We start from the raw sequence: 14,958 nt of genomic DNA, 5'->3' as shown, positions 1-14,958 counted from the left end.
AGAAAGAATATTAAAAGCAGTAAGGGAAAAGGGTCAAGTAACATATAAAGGCAGACCTATCAGAATTACACCAGACTTCTCCCCAGCAACTATGAAAGCTAGAAGATCCTGGACAGATGTTATACAGACCCTAAGTGAGCACAAATGCCAGCCCAGGCTACTATACCCAGCAAAATTCTCAATTACCATAGATGGAGAAAACAAGATATTCCATAACAAAACCAAATTTACACAATATCTTTCTGTGGGGAATTGCAAGCTGGTCTCCAGTCAAGCTGAGGTCTGAACCACGATGGTCATAATTCACCTTCATGACACAGTAGGCGTTCCCTTCAAGCTCCTGGAACTTTGGCCCCTACCTAAGTTACCACCTCCCACAGCCCCCACAAGAGAAGCATAGTCAGTGGTCATGTAAGCAATGGCCCAAGCTTCTGACCTTCAGGCTAAACTCCTCCCCGTTACCTAGCAACAGTGAAGACCATAAAAGGGGGTGTTCAGCCCACCACGCTCTCCTCTCCTCTCTTCTCTTCTCTTCTCTTCTCTTCTCTTCTCTTCTCTTCTCTTCTCTTCCTCTTCCTCTTCCTCTTCTCTTCTCTTACCTTCTTACTCCTTTGTCCTCTCATTCTCTCTCTTCCCTCTTCTCTCTCTCTCTCCCTTCTCTCTTTTTCCTGCATTTCTATAATAAAGCTCTTAAACCAGAGTCTCTGCTCTGCTCCATCAAGGCCCGCTGCGCACTCTGCTCATTGTTGGGAACTTCTTCCCTATCCCCTCTGTCCCACAACCCTGGTGGCTTTACCAAAGTAGCTCTTGGGGTGTCCCTCTCGGGGCTGCCCCTTCTCCACCCCCTGCCACGTGGGTCAGAGGCAATGCCCACCGGGCCGAGTGGAAAGCGCCTGGCAGTCTCCCCATGCCTGACTGACCAGAGAATGGGGAAACTCTGGCAGGGCGTGGGCATCTTTCTCCTCACAACTTCCCCCGCCCCCCCCAAGGGCTTCCCCTTTTATTTTATTTTGTTCCTAACATCTTTCCACAAGACCAGCCCTACAAAGGATAATAGATGGAAAACACCAACACAAGGAGGGAAACTACACCCTAGAAAAAGCAAGAAAATAATCTTTCAACAAACCCAAAAGAAGATAGCCAGACAAACATAATTCCACCTCTAAAAACAAAAGTAACAGGAAGTAACAATTAGTTTTCCTTAATATCTCTTAACATCAAAGGACTCAACTCCCCAATAAAAAGACATAGACTAACAGACTGGATATGTAAACAGGACCCAGAAATTTGCTGCATACAGGAAACACACCTCAGTGACAAAGACAGACACTACCTCAGAGTAAAAGGTTGGACAACAATTTTCCAAGCAAATGGTCCCAAGAAACAAGCTGGAGTAGCCATTCTAATACTGAACAAAATCAACTTTCAACAACTATGATTTATATGAGAAGAAACTTTGATTTAGCAAGAGATGCATGGTTATAACAAATAATTGTGTTTAAGAAGAAGTCAAGCAGGATGGGATCCACATGAACACAGCACCAGTAACATAGGCAGCCTGAAGAAATGAAAACAGAACCAAATACTCCAGACTCTCCACCTCAGTATGTTAAATGATCCCTCCACCAAATGGTGTTCAAGTGGAAAAGACATGATATCAATCTGCATTTAGGTGCAGCAGATTCTAGTCAAAACATTCCAGGTCTCAAGAAATTTTGGAAACTTGAGTAGATAATGTCCTCCAAGACTTTTGCAGTCCTGGGATGGAATGAGGGCCGTCTTCAAACTATCCATGCTTCCCACACTAATTTGAGATGTCTATGGTATCTACCCTGGAATTGACTGAAGTAAACACATTGGAGCTTCTTTGTCAGATGCTGAAAATCTAGAGAAGAAAACCAAATAGCAACATCATGTAACAATTTATAGTTACCAAATTACACCAGATTTTCAAAGCACTCCTATAAAGACTGCATTTGTTTCTCCTCCAACTCCTTCACCCTTTCCAAGACGATCATATATAACCAATACCCATTCTATGGTTGAATACATTAAGACTCAAAGAATTTAAGAGTGAGTTCTGAGATCCCTCACTGTAGAAGAAAAGGACAAATGGGTACAATGGAGGATTGAAAGTACAACTGACTTAAAAATCAGTGATGCAATAGAAACAGATGTATAAAAGCTGGGGTCTTAGACAGATGCACGTAGCACTTAAAACGAACAGAATGCATAGAAACAAACACTTATCTAGGACTAATTGGCTATTCTGGGTCTTCTGTTGTTCCATAGCAATTTGAGGATTTTCTTTCTATTTATGTGAAGAATGAGATGAGAATGTTGATTGTGATTTCATTCAATCAGTAAATTGTTTTGATAGGAAGATCTTTTTTCACAATGTTAATTCTACCAAGCTGTATGCATGAGAGGCCTTCAAATTCTAGTATGTTTCTTAATCAGTTTCTTCACATATTTAAAGTTTTCACTGTAGAGGGTTTTTTTTTTTACCTCTTTTGTTATGTATATCCTAAATATTTTATTTTATTTGAGAAACTGGGAAGAGGAGCGTGTCCATGATCTCTTTCTCAGCAGGCTTGTTACTCATATGTGCTAAGACTGGGAAATTTTGTAAGTCAATTATGTATCATTAAAAAAAAAAAAAGAAATGGGGAAATAAATAAATAAAATTCTTTCAACAGAAAGAAAGAAGGAAGGAAGGGAGGAAGGAAGGAAAGAAGAAAGGAAGCAGGAGATGTTGAACTCATTTGGTAGAAGTAAACACTAGAGAAAATGCATAAATCAGCGGTTTGGCTGTCCTCCCTCCAGCTTGGCTGTGCAAGCGAGCAAGCGCTCAGCTCTCTAGGAACCATCTGTTTCTGCCCGCTTTGGCCTAAGGATGAAGGTGAAAACTCTGAGCAGTTTCCTACAAAAGTTACTCTACGTGCTGGATATTTACTTGAGTTTTTATCCGGAAGCCGATCTATCTTCCACACCACAGCCCGGTAGGCGCTCTCATATTTTGCTGACCCCACAGTGACCTGAATGACAGGTTCAGATTCAGGCTCCTGTAAACTCCCCAGACAAGCCCGACGGTTCATTTTGGCTTTCAGGGACTTCTGCCTCTGAAGGTTCCTGGTCCAGAGGGCCTTGATCCACTGGGCTGGGACAGGAAAATGAATCATGATATTGTTACAGCTCCTCAAGGAACCTGCTGGGGTCATGTTGACAAAGGCCTGCAGCTCCACATAGGCCCCCTGGACGGTTACTACAGACTTCACTGCAAAGGGAAGCTCACCCCCTTCATAAGAGGTTTTGAAACGCATCAGCTCAAACCGGCAAGCATCCAGAGGTACGAACTTAATGATTCTGGACTGTTTAAATTCTTCAGCTTTCACACACGTATGGAAATGGTAGTTAAGAATATCAATCCCCTTTTTTTCGGGTTCTTTCTCAAAATAGCATTCATCCCGTTTCTGGAGCTCAAGGTCATTTAAGGCTAAGAAACATTCCGCGGGCCCGTTGAGAAAGCAGAGGCAGCAGATCTGAGTTACCACAGCGCTTTCCACCAGCTGCCCCTCTTTGGTTGCTTTACCCCAGAAATTATCCAGAATGTCCAGGCAGATTTCTTGTTCCTCATAGTTTTTGTTCTTGGGTTTTGCAGTAGCCGGCAGCTTTATTAGCTCCTCTTCTACGGTCGTCAGAAACTCAAGGAAGTCACAGTGTTCCGTGGACCCCAGCTTCAGCATCTGCTCCACTTCCGGCTCGTGAACCACCTCCGTCTTGGAGTGGTATTTCCTTTTCTCTGAGTAAGACACGTGTTCCACCTTCACGGTGTGGATTTTTCCTGCCATGCTGAAGTTCTCAAGTTTGGGCTCCGAAAGCCTGCAATGTGGATCGAGCTGGAACTCTTTGAATGGTTTTTCTAGCCCCTTCTCATAATACATTTGCAGAATCCCTCCTGGAAGAACCTTTAGGAAAATGGGTCCCCATTGCCGGGAAGACATCATGTTCTTCTTCTCGGGAATCCTCAGCATGAAGGACCATCCAGCTCTGGGCTGACTCCGGAAGAGGGTGTGTGGGACAAAAGAGACCGTGTCTCCGGCATAGGGGTTCTGCATAGACAAATTTCCAAGAGAGTCTTGGGTCTCCGCTGAGTGCAAGTGTTCCAGCTTCTCACAGATGTAGTTCAGTGAGCACTGGGTTAGGCTTTTGTGATCACTTGGTACCTCCTTGTCCTTCGGTGAGAACGGTTTTCTGCTTGCCAGGGAGTCAAGGGGGAGCTGAGAAGCGCTGCCTTCATCTTTCCAAAATGGGTTGGAGAAAGCACAATCGTCCTGAAAATATTCGAACTGCCGAGCCTCAGCCTCGCTTTGGACCCGCTGACGGCCGGAGTCTTCTGTAAGACCGAGTGTGGGGGTCGGCTGAGTGTGGGAGTGGCCACTGGGTAACGATACAGGGGGTGAGCAGCTTGGCTTAGTAAGTAATAGTGGGGGACCCGCTCCTCCCGCTGCTGTGGGAGCACTGCTGGAAGAACACTCTGGAATAGGATAAAGCGCATGTGTCCCTGCTTTCGGGATGCCGGGGAACCCTGGGAAGTCTTTGGTGGGTGTAGAGAGAGGGGAGTTGCTTGGGGGTCCTGGACTGAAATAAAAGTCCACCATGGGAGAGGACAGGGGGGTGCTGCTGGCAGAGGAGGGGGTGCTGGGAGGGTCCCGGAGGGTAGGAAGGGTCAGCTTCAGTCCATTTGGTCTGCAAACACCTTGAGTCTCCAGAGAAAAATCCTTTCTTTTCTGAGAAGATTGAAAAGCAGGGTCATCGTCAAAGGTGACCCAGCTGCCAGGGTTTGTAGAATACATCTTCAGGATGGGCTTGTGGTCTGGTCAAATAGTCAGGGACGTTGTGTCTGTAAAGGAGAAAGACAAAGTCTGATGTAACAAACCTGGGTGTGCAAAGAAATACGTATAAGTGGCCATACTTGGCAGATAAATGAATTTAAAATTGTGAATCAAAATAGGCCCTTCTTTTATTTTTAAGTTCATTGTCTCTGGCATATTATCATTGCTAACTCACAGGAGAGTCACACTCTACACTCAAAATAAATTTCAAGACAAAAAGTTACAAAGCGACGAAAGGATGGACCATTCAAAAACTGCCCCACCCAGGGGTCCATCCCATAATCAGCCACCAAACACAGACACTATTGCATACATCAGCAAGATTTTTCTGTAAGGACCCCGATATAGCTGTCTCTTGTGAGGCTATGCCAGTGCCTGGCAAACACAGAAGTGGATGCTCACAGTCAGCTATTGGATAGAACACAGGGCCCCCAATGGAGGAGCTAGAGAAAGTACCCAAGGAGCTGAAGGGGTCTGCAAGCCTATAGGTGGAACAACAATATGAACTAACCAGTACTCCCTGAGCTCATGTCTCTAGCTGCATATGTAGCAGAAGATGGCCTAGTCAGCCATCATTGGGAAGAGAGGCCCCTTGGTCTTGCAAACTTTATATGCCCCAGTACAGGGGAATGCCAGGGCCAAGAAGTGGGAGTGGGTGGGTAGGGGAGCAGGGGGTGAGGGTGTAGAGGACTTTGGGGATATAGCATTTGAAATGTAAATGAAGTAAATACCTAATAAAAATTGGGGAAAAAAAGTTAAAAAGCCAGACATAGTAGCTCAGGTCTTGTCTTAGTCGGGGCTTCTATTCCTGCACTAACATGACCAAGAAGCAGTTGGGGAGGAAAGAGTTTATTCTGCTTACATTTTCCACATTGCTGTTTATCACCAAAGGAAGTCAGGACTGGAACTCAGGCAGGTCAGAAAGCAGGAACTGATGCAGAGGCCATGGAGGGATGTTCTTTACTGGATTGCTTCCCCTGGCTTGCTCAGCCTGCTCTCTTATAGAACCAAGACACCAGCCCAGAGATGGTACCACCCACTAGGGGAACTCCCTGCTTGATCACTAATTGAGAAAATGCCTTACAGCTGGATCTCGTGGAGGCACTTCCTCAACTGAAGCTCCTTTCTCTGTGATAACTCCAGCTGTGTCAAGTTGACAGGCAAAACCAGCCAGGACAGGCCTATAATCCCAACACGTGGGAAGCTAAGGAAGGAGGAACCTAATTTGCCAAGGACCATCCTCAGTTCTTTTGGTGTTCTGGAGAATGGGAGGATTGGATCTGCATGAAATCAGAGTCTCAGGCGATACTGCAGGAGCAAGCTGACAGGTGAATCATTGCTGTTCAAAAGCTGTGCTTGGTGACACCTTGTAGTTCCCCCCCCCCCCGAGTTCACCGCAATCTTTTTTTTTTTAATTATTTATTTTTATTTTATGTGCATCTGTGTTTTGTCTGCATGTATGCCTGTCTGTGTGAGGGTGTCAAATCCCCTGGATCTTGCGTTACAGACAGTTGTGAGCTGCCATGTAGGTCCCTGGAATTGAACTTAGATCCACTGGAAGAACAGCCACTACTCTTTACTCCTGAGTCATCTTTCCAGTCCTCACCTCAATCTTTGATTGGTTACACACTTCCTTGTTATACAATAATACATAATCAAAAGTCTTTCATTATTTTCCTCAAACCCATTATTTTTCCTGATCACCCCATGTAACTATGGCACCGGAGAGCACAACACGCACGCAAAGTCTCAGTTCAGTGTCAGCTAAAGCAAGCTATACATTAACTTCCAACTCTCAGAAAACCTCCACAGCACAGATTATCTGGGCATAAACTTGCGGCGACGGCATTAGCATGAGAACAGAATGGTGCCAAGCAGCTCAGGTAATGTTAGCATTTGTAACTTGTCTAAAGTTGCAAAATCTCTTTACAAGTTTCTCCAAAGACCTATTCCTACAGTACTTTTCAAACTCTTTCCCATATGCTATTTTAAATCTTCTTGCAGCTTCCCCCAGGGTCCTTCACAAGCCCAAATTCTGTCTCTTAAATATTGTACCCTAATTTCCCTAGGCAGCCAATGCCAGGGGATCAAATCATTGTGTTCCGGTCTTTCTGGGAAAGGACAGTTCACTAATCTGATGGCCCCCTCACCAGGTCCAAACTCTTCTGCCCATCCTTTATCTTCTTTATCATACATATATCTTCCAGTTTTCCCCAGTAATATCTCTAACTCCAACTATTAATAGAGATTTCCCCCGGTAGGGGCTCTCACCATTGCTCACTGACCCAGTAGCCCAGGCTGTTTCTTCCTCCGTCTTGTCCCTTGTATTCTCCATGGACATCCCTGTTCTTGGTGACCCAGGCCCAGCGTTCCTGTGACTTGAGGTCTTCAATTCTCTTAACTACTAAAACTTCAGGTTTCTCAAAAACATTGCCTGCCTCAAATATTTCCTGGTACAACCTAATCATCATGAGTTGGCTAAAATTTCCCAGAGAACAGTTAAGGCCGTCAGCCTCCACATCCAGAGCCCCTTGTCCTGATTCGCCTGGGTTGGCTGCTTGGATGGCCTGGGCCATAGCAGTTTGTTCCTAGTAGACATCAGAGCCATTTCCTTCTCTAGCAATGCCCTCAATCCCTTTCCCAGACATTTTTACCAAAGTTATATTTGAGGTCAAAGCGGACAAGAAGAGCAACGCCATCTGGACACTAGAAAGTCCAAGATGCAGTATTCAGGTTCACACAGGTGCGCCTGTGGCCAAAGCTGTGTCATGCAGTCATGTTCACAACCATGTCGTACCTGATAAAAATTAATTCAAGGCCAACCTGGGCTACATAGTGAACTCAGCCTGGCCTGAGCTACAGGGCAAACCTCTGTCTCAAAAAACAAAAACAGGCAGGGGATGGAGAGGCCCTGACTTGATTCCTAGCACCCATTTGGCAGTTCACAAGCATCTGTAACTGCAAGCCCAGTCCATGGGATCCAACCAATGCACTTTTCTGGCAAGCATGCGAGTAGGTACAACACTCACACTCATTCACAGAAATGTGTGCGCATGCATGCAACTAGGCCCGACACTCGAAACAAAATCTTTAAAAACAAACAAATAATAAATAAACAAGTTAAAAATACAAATGGCCAATTGCACAATGATAACAAAGTCAAAGCACAAGGAAGATACAATAATTGTAAGTGTCTGGCATCCAGCACTAGCACCCCAAGACCAAGGGCGCAAGGACTGACAGGCACGAAGGAAGAACTAGACAGCTAAATATAACACTGGGAGATTCAGTATCCCAGATTCACAATAGAGGTAACACCCAGGTAGACTGTTAATCTTTACAAAGAAGTCTTGAGCAATCCCATCCACCAAATGAGCTTGCCAGACGCACCCAGCATTCCAACACGGAGTAGAGTGGACATACCTTCTCAAGCATACTAACGTGGAGAAGTTCATCATGTTAAACCACATGACAAGCCTTAAACCTAGGAAAACTAAAGTAATAGAAGTACTTCTGTCTTATACAGGTGGGGAGGGGTCCCTAGAAATCAATAGCAAAAGGGAGACTCTCGCTTTTGTTTTTCCACCAATGCTAATTGACAAACAAGCAAATTAATATCAAGTGGAGACATTGCGCAATCATGGTTTCAAAAAGAGGGGGAAGTAAGGCTAAGCCAGAAACTACCATGAGACCAAACACAGTCGGGTGTGGAGGAGTCGGGTGTGGAGGAGCACGCCTTCAACCCCAGCACTCTGTGAGGCAGAGACAGGTTCGAGGCCAGCCTGGCCTGTAAAACAAGTGCAGGACAGCCAGGGTTACACAGAGAAACCCTGTCTCAAAAAAAAACAAAACAAAACAAAACAAACAAAACAAAAAACAAAAACAAAAAAACCAACAACAACCAAGAACCCAAACAAAACAAAATCTCACAGATTTCTAAAATTCACAATGAAAGTCAAGCCAACAGAAAACACTGCAGCCATAAATGGCTGCTCTAAAATCAGGGTAAGCTCAAAGAACTTACACAGCTCTATGCTTCAGGAAGCAAGTCAACAGACAAGCTGAAGCAAAGTTAGCACAGGTAAGACCACCACAACAGCAGGGCTGAGATGCAGAAAGAAGACAAAGGATGAACAGTGAGCCTTTGAGTCAGTGCCGCTGAAAATGGATGGAAATGAAAAACACAAGATATCTGAAGTCAGCTTCAGAGAGCAGAAAGTGAAGCAATGAATGCCAGAGCCTGGAAAGGGACAAATGGGGAGCCACTGTTTAGAGGGTACAGCGTTTTATATGTAAAGGAAAAAAGCATTGGGGAGACCTGAGGCTCAGGCAGTCCACACAGTTCTGTTGAAAACATGTGAGTCCTTACAGCGAGTTCAATGAACAATGGAAAAAGGAAATTAGAAATAAAAAGCATTCCAATGGAAGTCACAAAAATAAAAAGGAATGTATGAGACTGTGGGTGGACCAACCAATAGGAGAGCTATTCTGCACTATTCACTTAAAGTTATGTTACAAAGGACAGATTTCATGTGCCTTCCCACAGACACCACACACACACACACACACACACACACACACACACACTGCTACACTGCTGGGGTGGGGTGGGAATTTAGGGGAACTTTATGAGAAGCATAGACAGGAAGGTTGGGGGCATTCGACTGAAAGCTTTGTTTGTTTGCTTGCTTTTGTTTTTCAAGACAGGGTTTCTCTGTGTAGTCTTAGCAATCCTGGAATTGACTCTGTAGACCAGGCTAGCCTCCTGAGTGCTGGGATTAACTGCCTGGCGATTCAATGCTTTTGAGTCAAATCACTAAGTCTTCATTGGAATGATTACTATGTAGTCACTTTGATAGTGAAGTGGAAAATGTAGGAGAAAGCTAAAAATCCAATAAGTTTATAACACACTTCCACCCCGCCCACACCCCGAAATATGTGAAGTTTATCATTCAGAGGGTCTTGATTCATGGCCTATCAAACAACCTGTGCTGTGCATACATACATCCCTCTATACAGACTGAAGTCTCCCATCAGTAAGGAGAGAAAACTCAGGACTGAGATACAATTCATAGGCCACTTTCAAAAACAAAACAAAACAAAAGCAAACAAACAAACAAAAAACTGTGCACTTAAGTAGTTTTTAGAATAACAGAGTTGTTTGTCCATTGCCACCAATTTCAAAATGTTCCTCCTGTCCCCCAAACAAACCCTAGACAAACTGTAGGCACTCTCTAGCCTCCCCTTCTCCTGGGCCCCGAGATTCACTAACCCACCTTTGTGAATTTGTCTTCTCGATGAGCATTTCTATTGAGCAAATGCTGCCTCCTTTGGTATAACATAAATTCTTGAAATTAGTCTAAAGACGCCAACAGTGCTGAGCTTTAAGAAGCACATTCCTGAGAGTAATGAGGTCAGCAGAATCCTGGGCACTGCTCTGCCACAGGCTGGCCGAGTTCCCAGCCTCTTCAAATACCAAGGGTTGGTTACACTGGAACAGTCTTTGGGATTCTTTCCAGCCTTAAAGCAATTCTATGGCAATTGATATGCAATCAAATGTGTATTTTCAAAAGCAAAAAAATATCGTTGCCCACTCAGTTCCGGGAACTCAGTGCAGAGAAGCCCAGTGCTGGGACTGTAACTAAGGACTTCCAGGATGGTTGACAAGTATTCTACCACTGAGCTACACCCATTATTTTGAACCCTCCTTCTAAACTGCCAGGAGCCCCATTGGACCGAAAAACTGAGACCTGCTGGCATGAAGCGCCTGGTAAAGCCTCTTTCCTCCCTCTGGTCCCCTGCTTGTTTGATTCACTCATGCTTGGAAAAGCGCAGACACAAAGAAATAGAAGGGGGGAGCCTGGGGCTGGGCTGAAAACAAAGGTCATTTCGCCTCTGCGAATTCCTGGGGGCTCTAAACCCACATGGAGGGGCGCTAGGCCTGGGTGGAGGGCAGGGGGAGGGAACCTCACTGTCGGGCTCAACATCAGCCCCTGGGATGGAGCAGAGCTGCCAGGAGGATCTGAGGCCCAGGCCCATCCTCACCCCACCCTCAGAAGGAATCCAGTTCAAACAGTCTTTTGGAGGACGAGACGTCCTGCAAATATTTACTCCAGCAGAGTTTATTATGTTAGAAGACAGATGAGAGATTTCAGCGCAGTCTTGCTGGGATCCAAACCTAGCTTTTGCCCCTTTGGGTTTCCCTGGGTAGTTAGGGAAGAAGAATGTAGTTTATTTTTCGCGTTGTGCCTCTTGTGAGACAAAGAAACTGATTTTCATACACACAAAGGAATTAGCCCATTGCTTTGTAAATGGGCCTCCCTCTGCCCTCCACCATTTTTTTTTTAGCTCACCTCATAAAATACCTATGATCTTGAACCCCAAATCCATGTAAAGATCCCTCAATCCTGGGTCCCCAGCCAGTGGTCAGTCTGCTCCAAGGACTCTGGTTGGTCCTCTACAGAGGGGACCTCAGTGGGAGGCTGGTCTGTTTCCCTCTGTGCTCTGTCCGCATCACCCCTCCTGCCACTCACCTCTCTTATCCCTGCCCACCCCCACCCCCTCGGTGTCATCTCATCCTTCTCCCACATCCCCTTCCAGTCAGCTAGCCCAAAGTCAACAACTCGGGCTCCATCCAAATGCTTTCCTTTCTCAGACCCCATCCCTACCCAGGCCCTAGGCCTCTGGCAGGGAAGATAAGCACAAGGGAGTTGGGCAGCCGTCTTCCTTCCGTGGCTCCTGCCCACAGCTGCTTTGGAGACCTGGAAAGCAGCTCAGTTTGAATGCAGTCTCCCTTTACCTCCCCACAGGCCCCCAACCCCCCTCTCCTCCGAGTCCTTCTCTGCCACTCCCACCCCGCATTGGCAGCCACATTGGATCAGAAAAAGCTCCTGCCCCTCTTGACAGCCCTTCCCCCTGCTCATTACTGACAGCCATGCATGAGCAATATCTCATTTAAACTTCGCAACAGCATTTGGGCATCTTCCAAGGTCTGGAATCTAGTTAGTTCAGGGCCCAGGGACTCCTGTCTCCTTCCTATCTCTGCTACTTTCCTCAGAGGCAAAGATTCCTCTGTCTGACTCAGGTTCCTTCCCTGCCAGTGAGCCACGGCCTCCCTGTGGCCTCAACCCTTCAGAAGTCTGTGTGCAGTCCATCTGGATTATGAGTGAACTTCTAGAACATAGCTCCAGTCAGGCCCAGAAATATGGCAGGACACCAAGATCCTATCTAGGGCACAGATAGAAATTTTATTACGGCAGAGATTTCTAGAAACCCGTTTTTGATATTTAAGACTCCTAAGGGAGATGTTTGCTTCTCTGTAAAACACAGTCTCTCCACAGTAGCCAGTCTCAAAGCAGCTTTGGGACGACTGAACTTGAGAGCAAGTTAAAAGTAGCTGTGTTTGGCTATTCGCATCAGGAAAAACAGGGCTACAGAAAACCATGACACAAGCCTTTTTCCCTTCAACAAATATATCAGGTGCATTCAGAATCTGCTAAGAGTTTAACACCCTCCAAACTAGGGGATCTCCACAGCAGTTATCCCTGCCCTGTTCCAAAGGGTGTGCGAGCAACAGAAAGGCTACGGCAAACCTAAAAAAAAGATACATTATTCTTCCTGTCAGTTAAGAAATCAAACTCTTGTATTACTATAGAGATAGCCACAAATTGCTTTAAGTAAATAAAAACTAGCAATGTGCAAGCTGAGGAGATGGCTCAGTGGGTAAAGTGCTCACCATGCAAACATAAGGTCTTGAGTTTGAATCACTAGAACACACATAAAGCCAGGCACATCAGAGAGAGAGAGAGAGAGACAGAGAGAGAGACAGACAGAGAGAGAGACAGAAAGAGAGACAGAGACAGAGAGACAGAGACAGAGACAGAGAGAGAGTCTGTGTGTGTGTGTGTGTGTGTGTGTGTGTGTGTGTGTGTGTGTGTGTGTGNGTGTGTGTGTGTGTGTGTGTGTGTGTGTGTGTGTGTGTGTGTGTGTGTGTTTTCTCAGCATGCCTATGGCCAGGTGGGACTATCCATGGAAGTTCAATAATCAGCTAACATGGCCTGGTATATAGAGAAGCAAATGAGAGACCCTACCTCAAACTGGGTGGAAGTCAAGGACCACCCAGGTTACTCTCCAGCCTCCACACTTGAAACAGGGCACTGACACCAGCACTCACATAGATTAACATGTGGGCATGCACACATGCACAATACATACAACCCACACACAAGATAAAAGCAACAATGCCTTACCTTCAACAATAACAACAACATTACCACGTGCCTTACAGGTTAGAAGCTCTACTATGAAACAACCATCTCAAAGAGAGCCCCAGGATAGACTGTCAAGTCAGAGGAAAACACTGTCTGTTCTTTCGATCAGCTTTATCAAGTAGAGATCATGTCTCATTTGTAAAGGTATTTAAGGTATGGAGTTTTCTCCTTTTTCTAAAAGCTCTATGTACACACACACACACACACACACACACAGTTCAAAGAGTCATTGAATTTTAGCATCGAGAAGAAAGTGTGACTAACAAAACATTTACCAACAATGCTTGTCTAACAGCTGCACATACATCTTGTCTCGTTTAACACCCAGAGCTTCAGAGCAGTCAGAGAGGTTAAGCTACTTGCCTAAAGTCACCCAGCTAGCGAGAGGCAGAACCTGGCTGAAACCAGGTCTGTTGGATGCCAAAGTCCATTACTCCCCAGATCCCTTTGACCTCCTGGCAGGGAGGCTGTCACTACCACACCCTTCCACAGGGAGACAGCTCCCAGCTGCAGAGGTCCTTCCCTAGAGCCAGGAACTAAAGAAGGATGAGCCTGGAGTTTGTTACTCACCTACCACATGTGCTCTTGAACCAACAGGCTTTAGGAAAGGGAAACTCTGGGACGGACACCCCTGCAACACCCACCCCAACCCCAAGAGTGCATGAGTACAACAGTCCAGCCACGATCAGGCTACACTCACTTCTGAGACTAGCTTTATTAACTCAGGCCAACCCGCTTCCTGTCCCTTCTTGACTGACCCTGCAGAGCAGTCTTGGTGCACCAATTGCCCAAATTCTATCTTGCTCCTTACACAGTCCTTCCTTCCCCCTGCCCCCCCCCCACACACAGCCTGGGGTCCCTCTATTCTGCTGTTCTTTGCTCTCATTCTTCTAGCCTACCTTCCTTTCCCTTGGCTTTTCTTCAGAAACCATTCAAGAAAGGAACGTACCAAGTTCTACCATCTCCTGAAGATTGTTGAAATACGACTCGGGGCCTTCAGCTGGTAAAGCGACATTCCAGATCCTTTGTGGCTTTGTCTCCACATCATTGCGGGCGAGTGGAGAGGAACAGACTCATTTTACATGGTCCCTAATATCATGATGTTGGGGGAGGACAGAAGCTGAAGCCTGCCGTTCCTGGAAGCTATCAGCTGTACCCCATTGTCACGGTCAGGCAGACTCCAGCTCCAGCCTCTGGGCTCTTACCAAGGCTAAACTTGTCTGGCTCTGGCTTTTCACTCTGTAACAATGCTGAATAATCTAAAGAAAGAATGTCTTAGGGTCAATATCTGTGTGGTTTCATTGGCTGCTCTCCCAAATAAGGAACTCTCAGATTCCTGCATTCCAGACTCCTCCAAAGCAACTTTGTAACCAGATGGACCCGGGCTGCCTCTATGAAGCCTCTGGTGTGTTCTCTGGAAGGGCTGGGACCCTTGCTAGCTGCCGTTACAGGGTTGGTACTCAGGAAGCCAAGCCCACAGTGAGGACATTATGAAGAACCCCCCAAAAAAAGCATTTGCTGTGATGGTGTCGTGATCAGTCCCATGGAAGTTTTCCCTTGAAGAGTTTGAAACAAAAACAAAAGGAGCGAGTGCGTGCCTTGCCCCCGCCCCCACTAGGTCACACCGAGGCCAAGGCAGCATGAGCCATATTATAAGCGCATATGTTGTGCACCCCGTACTATTCAATCACAAACCTGCAGTATTTTACTCGTGTGACAGGAAATACCATTTGCACAATATTAAACCACAGCCTAGTCTCCCAGCGCCTTCAAAAATTATCAGCTTTGGTCTC

The 14,958-nt window shown here is 45.9% G+C and overlaps 1 protein-coding gene across 1 annotated transcript in view; it reads right to left on the bottom strand.

Moving 5' to 3' along the window:
* Ston1 (stonin 1) overlaps positions 1 to 14,201 on the bottom strand; it is a 19,590-nt gene extending 5,389 nt beyond the window's left edge. Inside the window, exons 1-2 of the mRNA XM_029531602.1 lie at positions 14,115 to 14,201; positions 2,957 to 4,903 (exon numbers count right to left, since the gene is read on the bottom strand). Of these exons, the coding sequence (XP_029387462.1) occupies positions 2,957 to 4,856 (1,900 nt within the window). The 5' untranslated portion in view covers positions 4,857 to 4,903; positions 14,115 to 14,201. The remainder of the gene's footprint in view (positions 1 to 2,956; positions 4,904 to 14,114) is intronic.
* Between the last annotated feature and the right edge of the window lie 757 nt (positions 14,202 to 14,958).

Source organism: Mus pahari, chromosome 18 (assembly GCF_900095145.1).
Source record: "Mus pahari chromosome 18, PAHARI_EIJ_v1.1, whole genome shotgun sequence".
NCBI classification, from domain to species: domain Eukaryota; kingdom Metazoa; phylum Chordata; class Mammalia; order Rodentia; family Muridae; genus Mus; species Mus pahari.
This window is presented reverse-complemented; position numbering and strand designations above follow the sequence as displayed.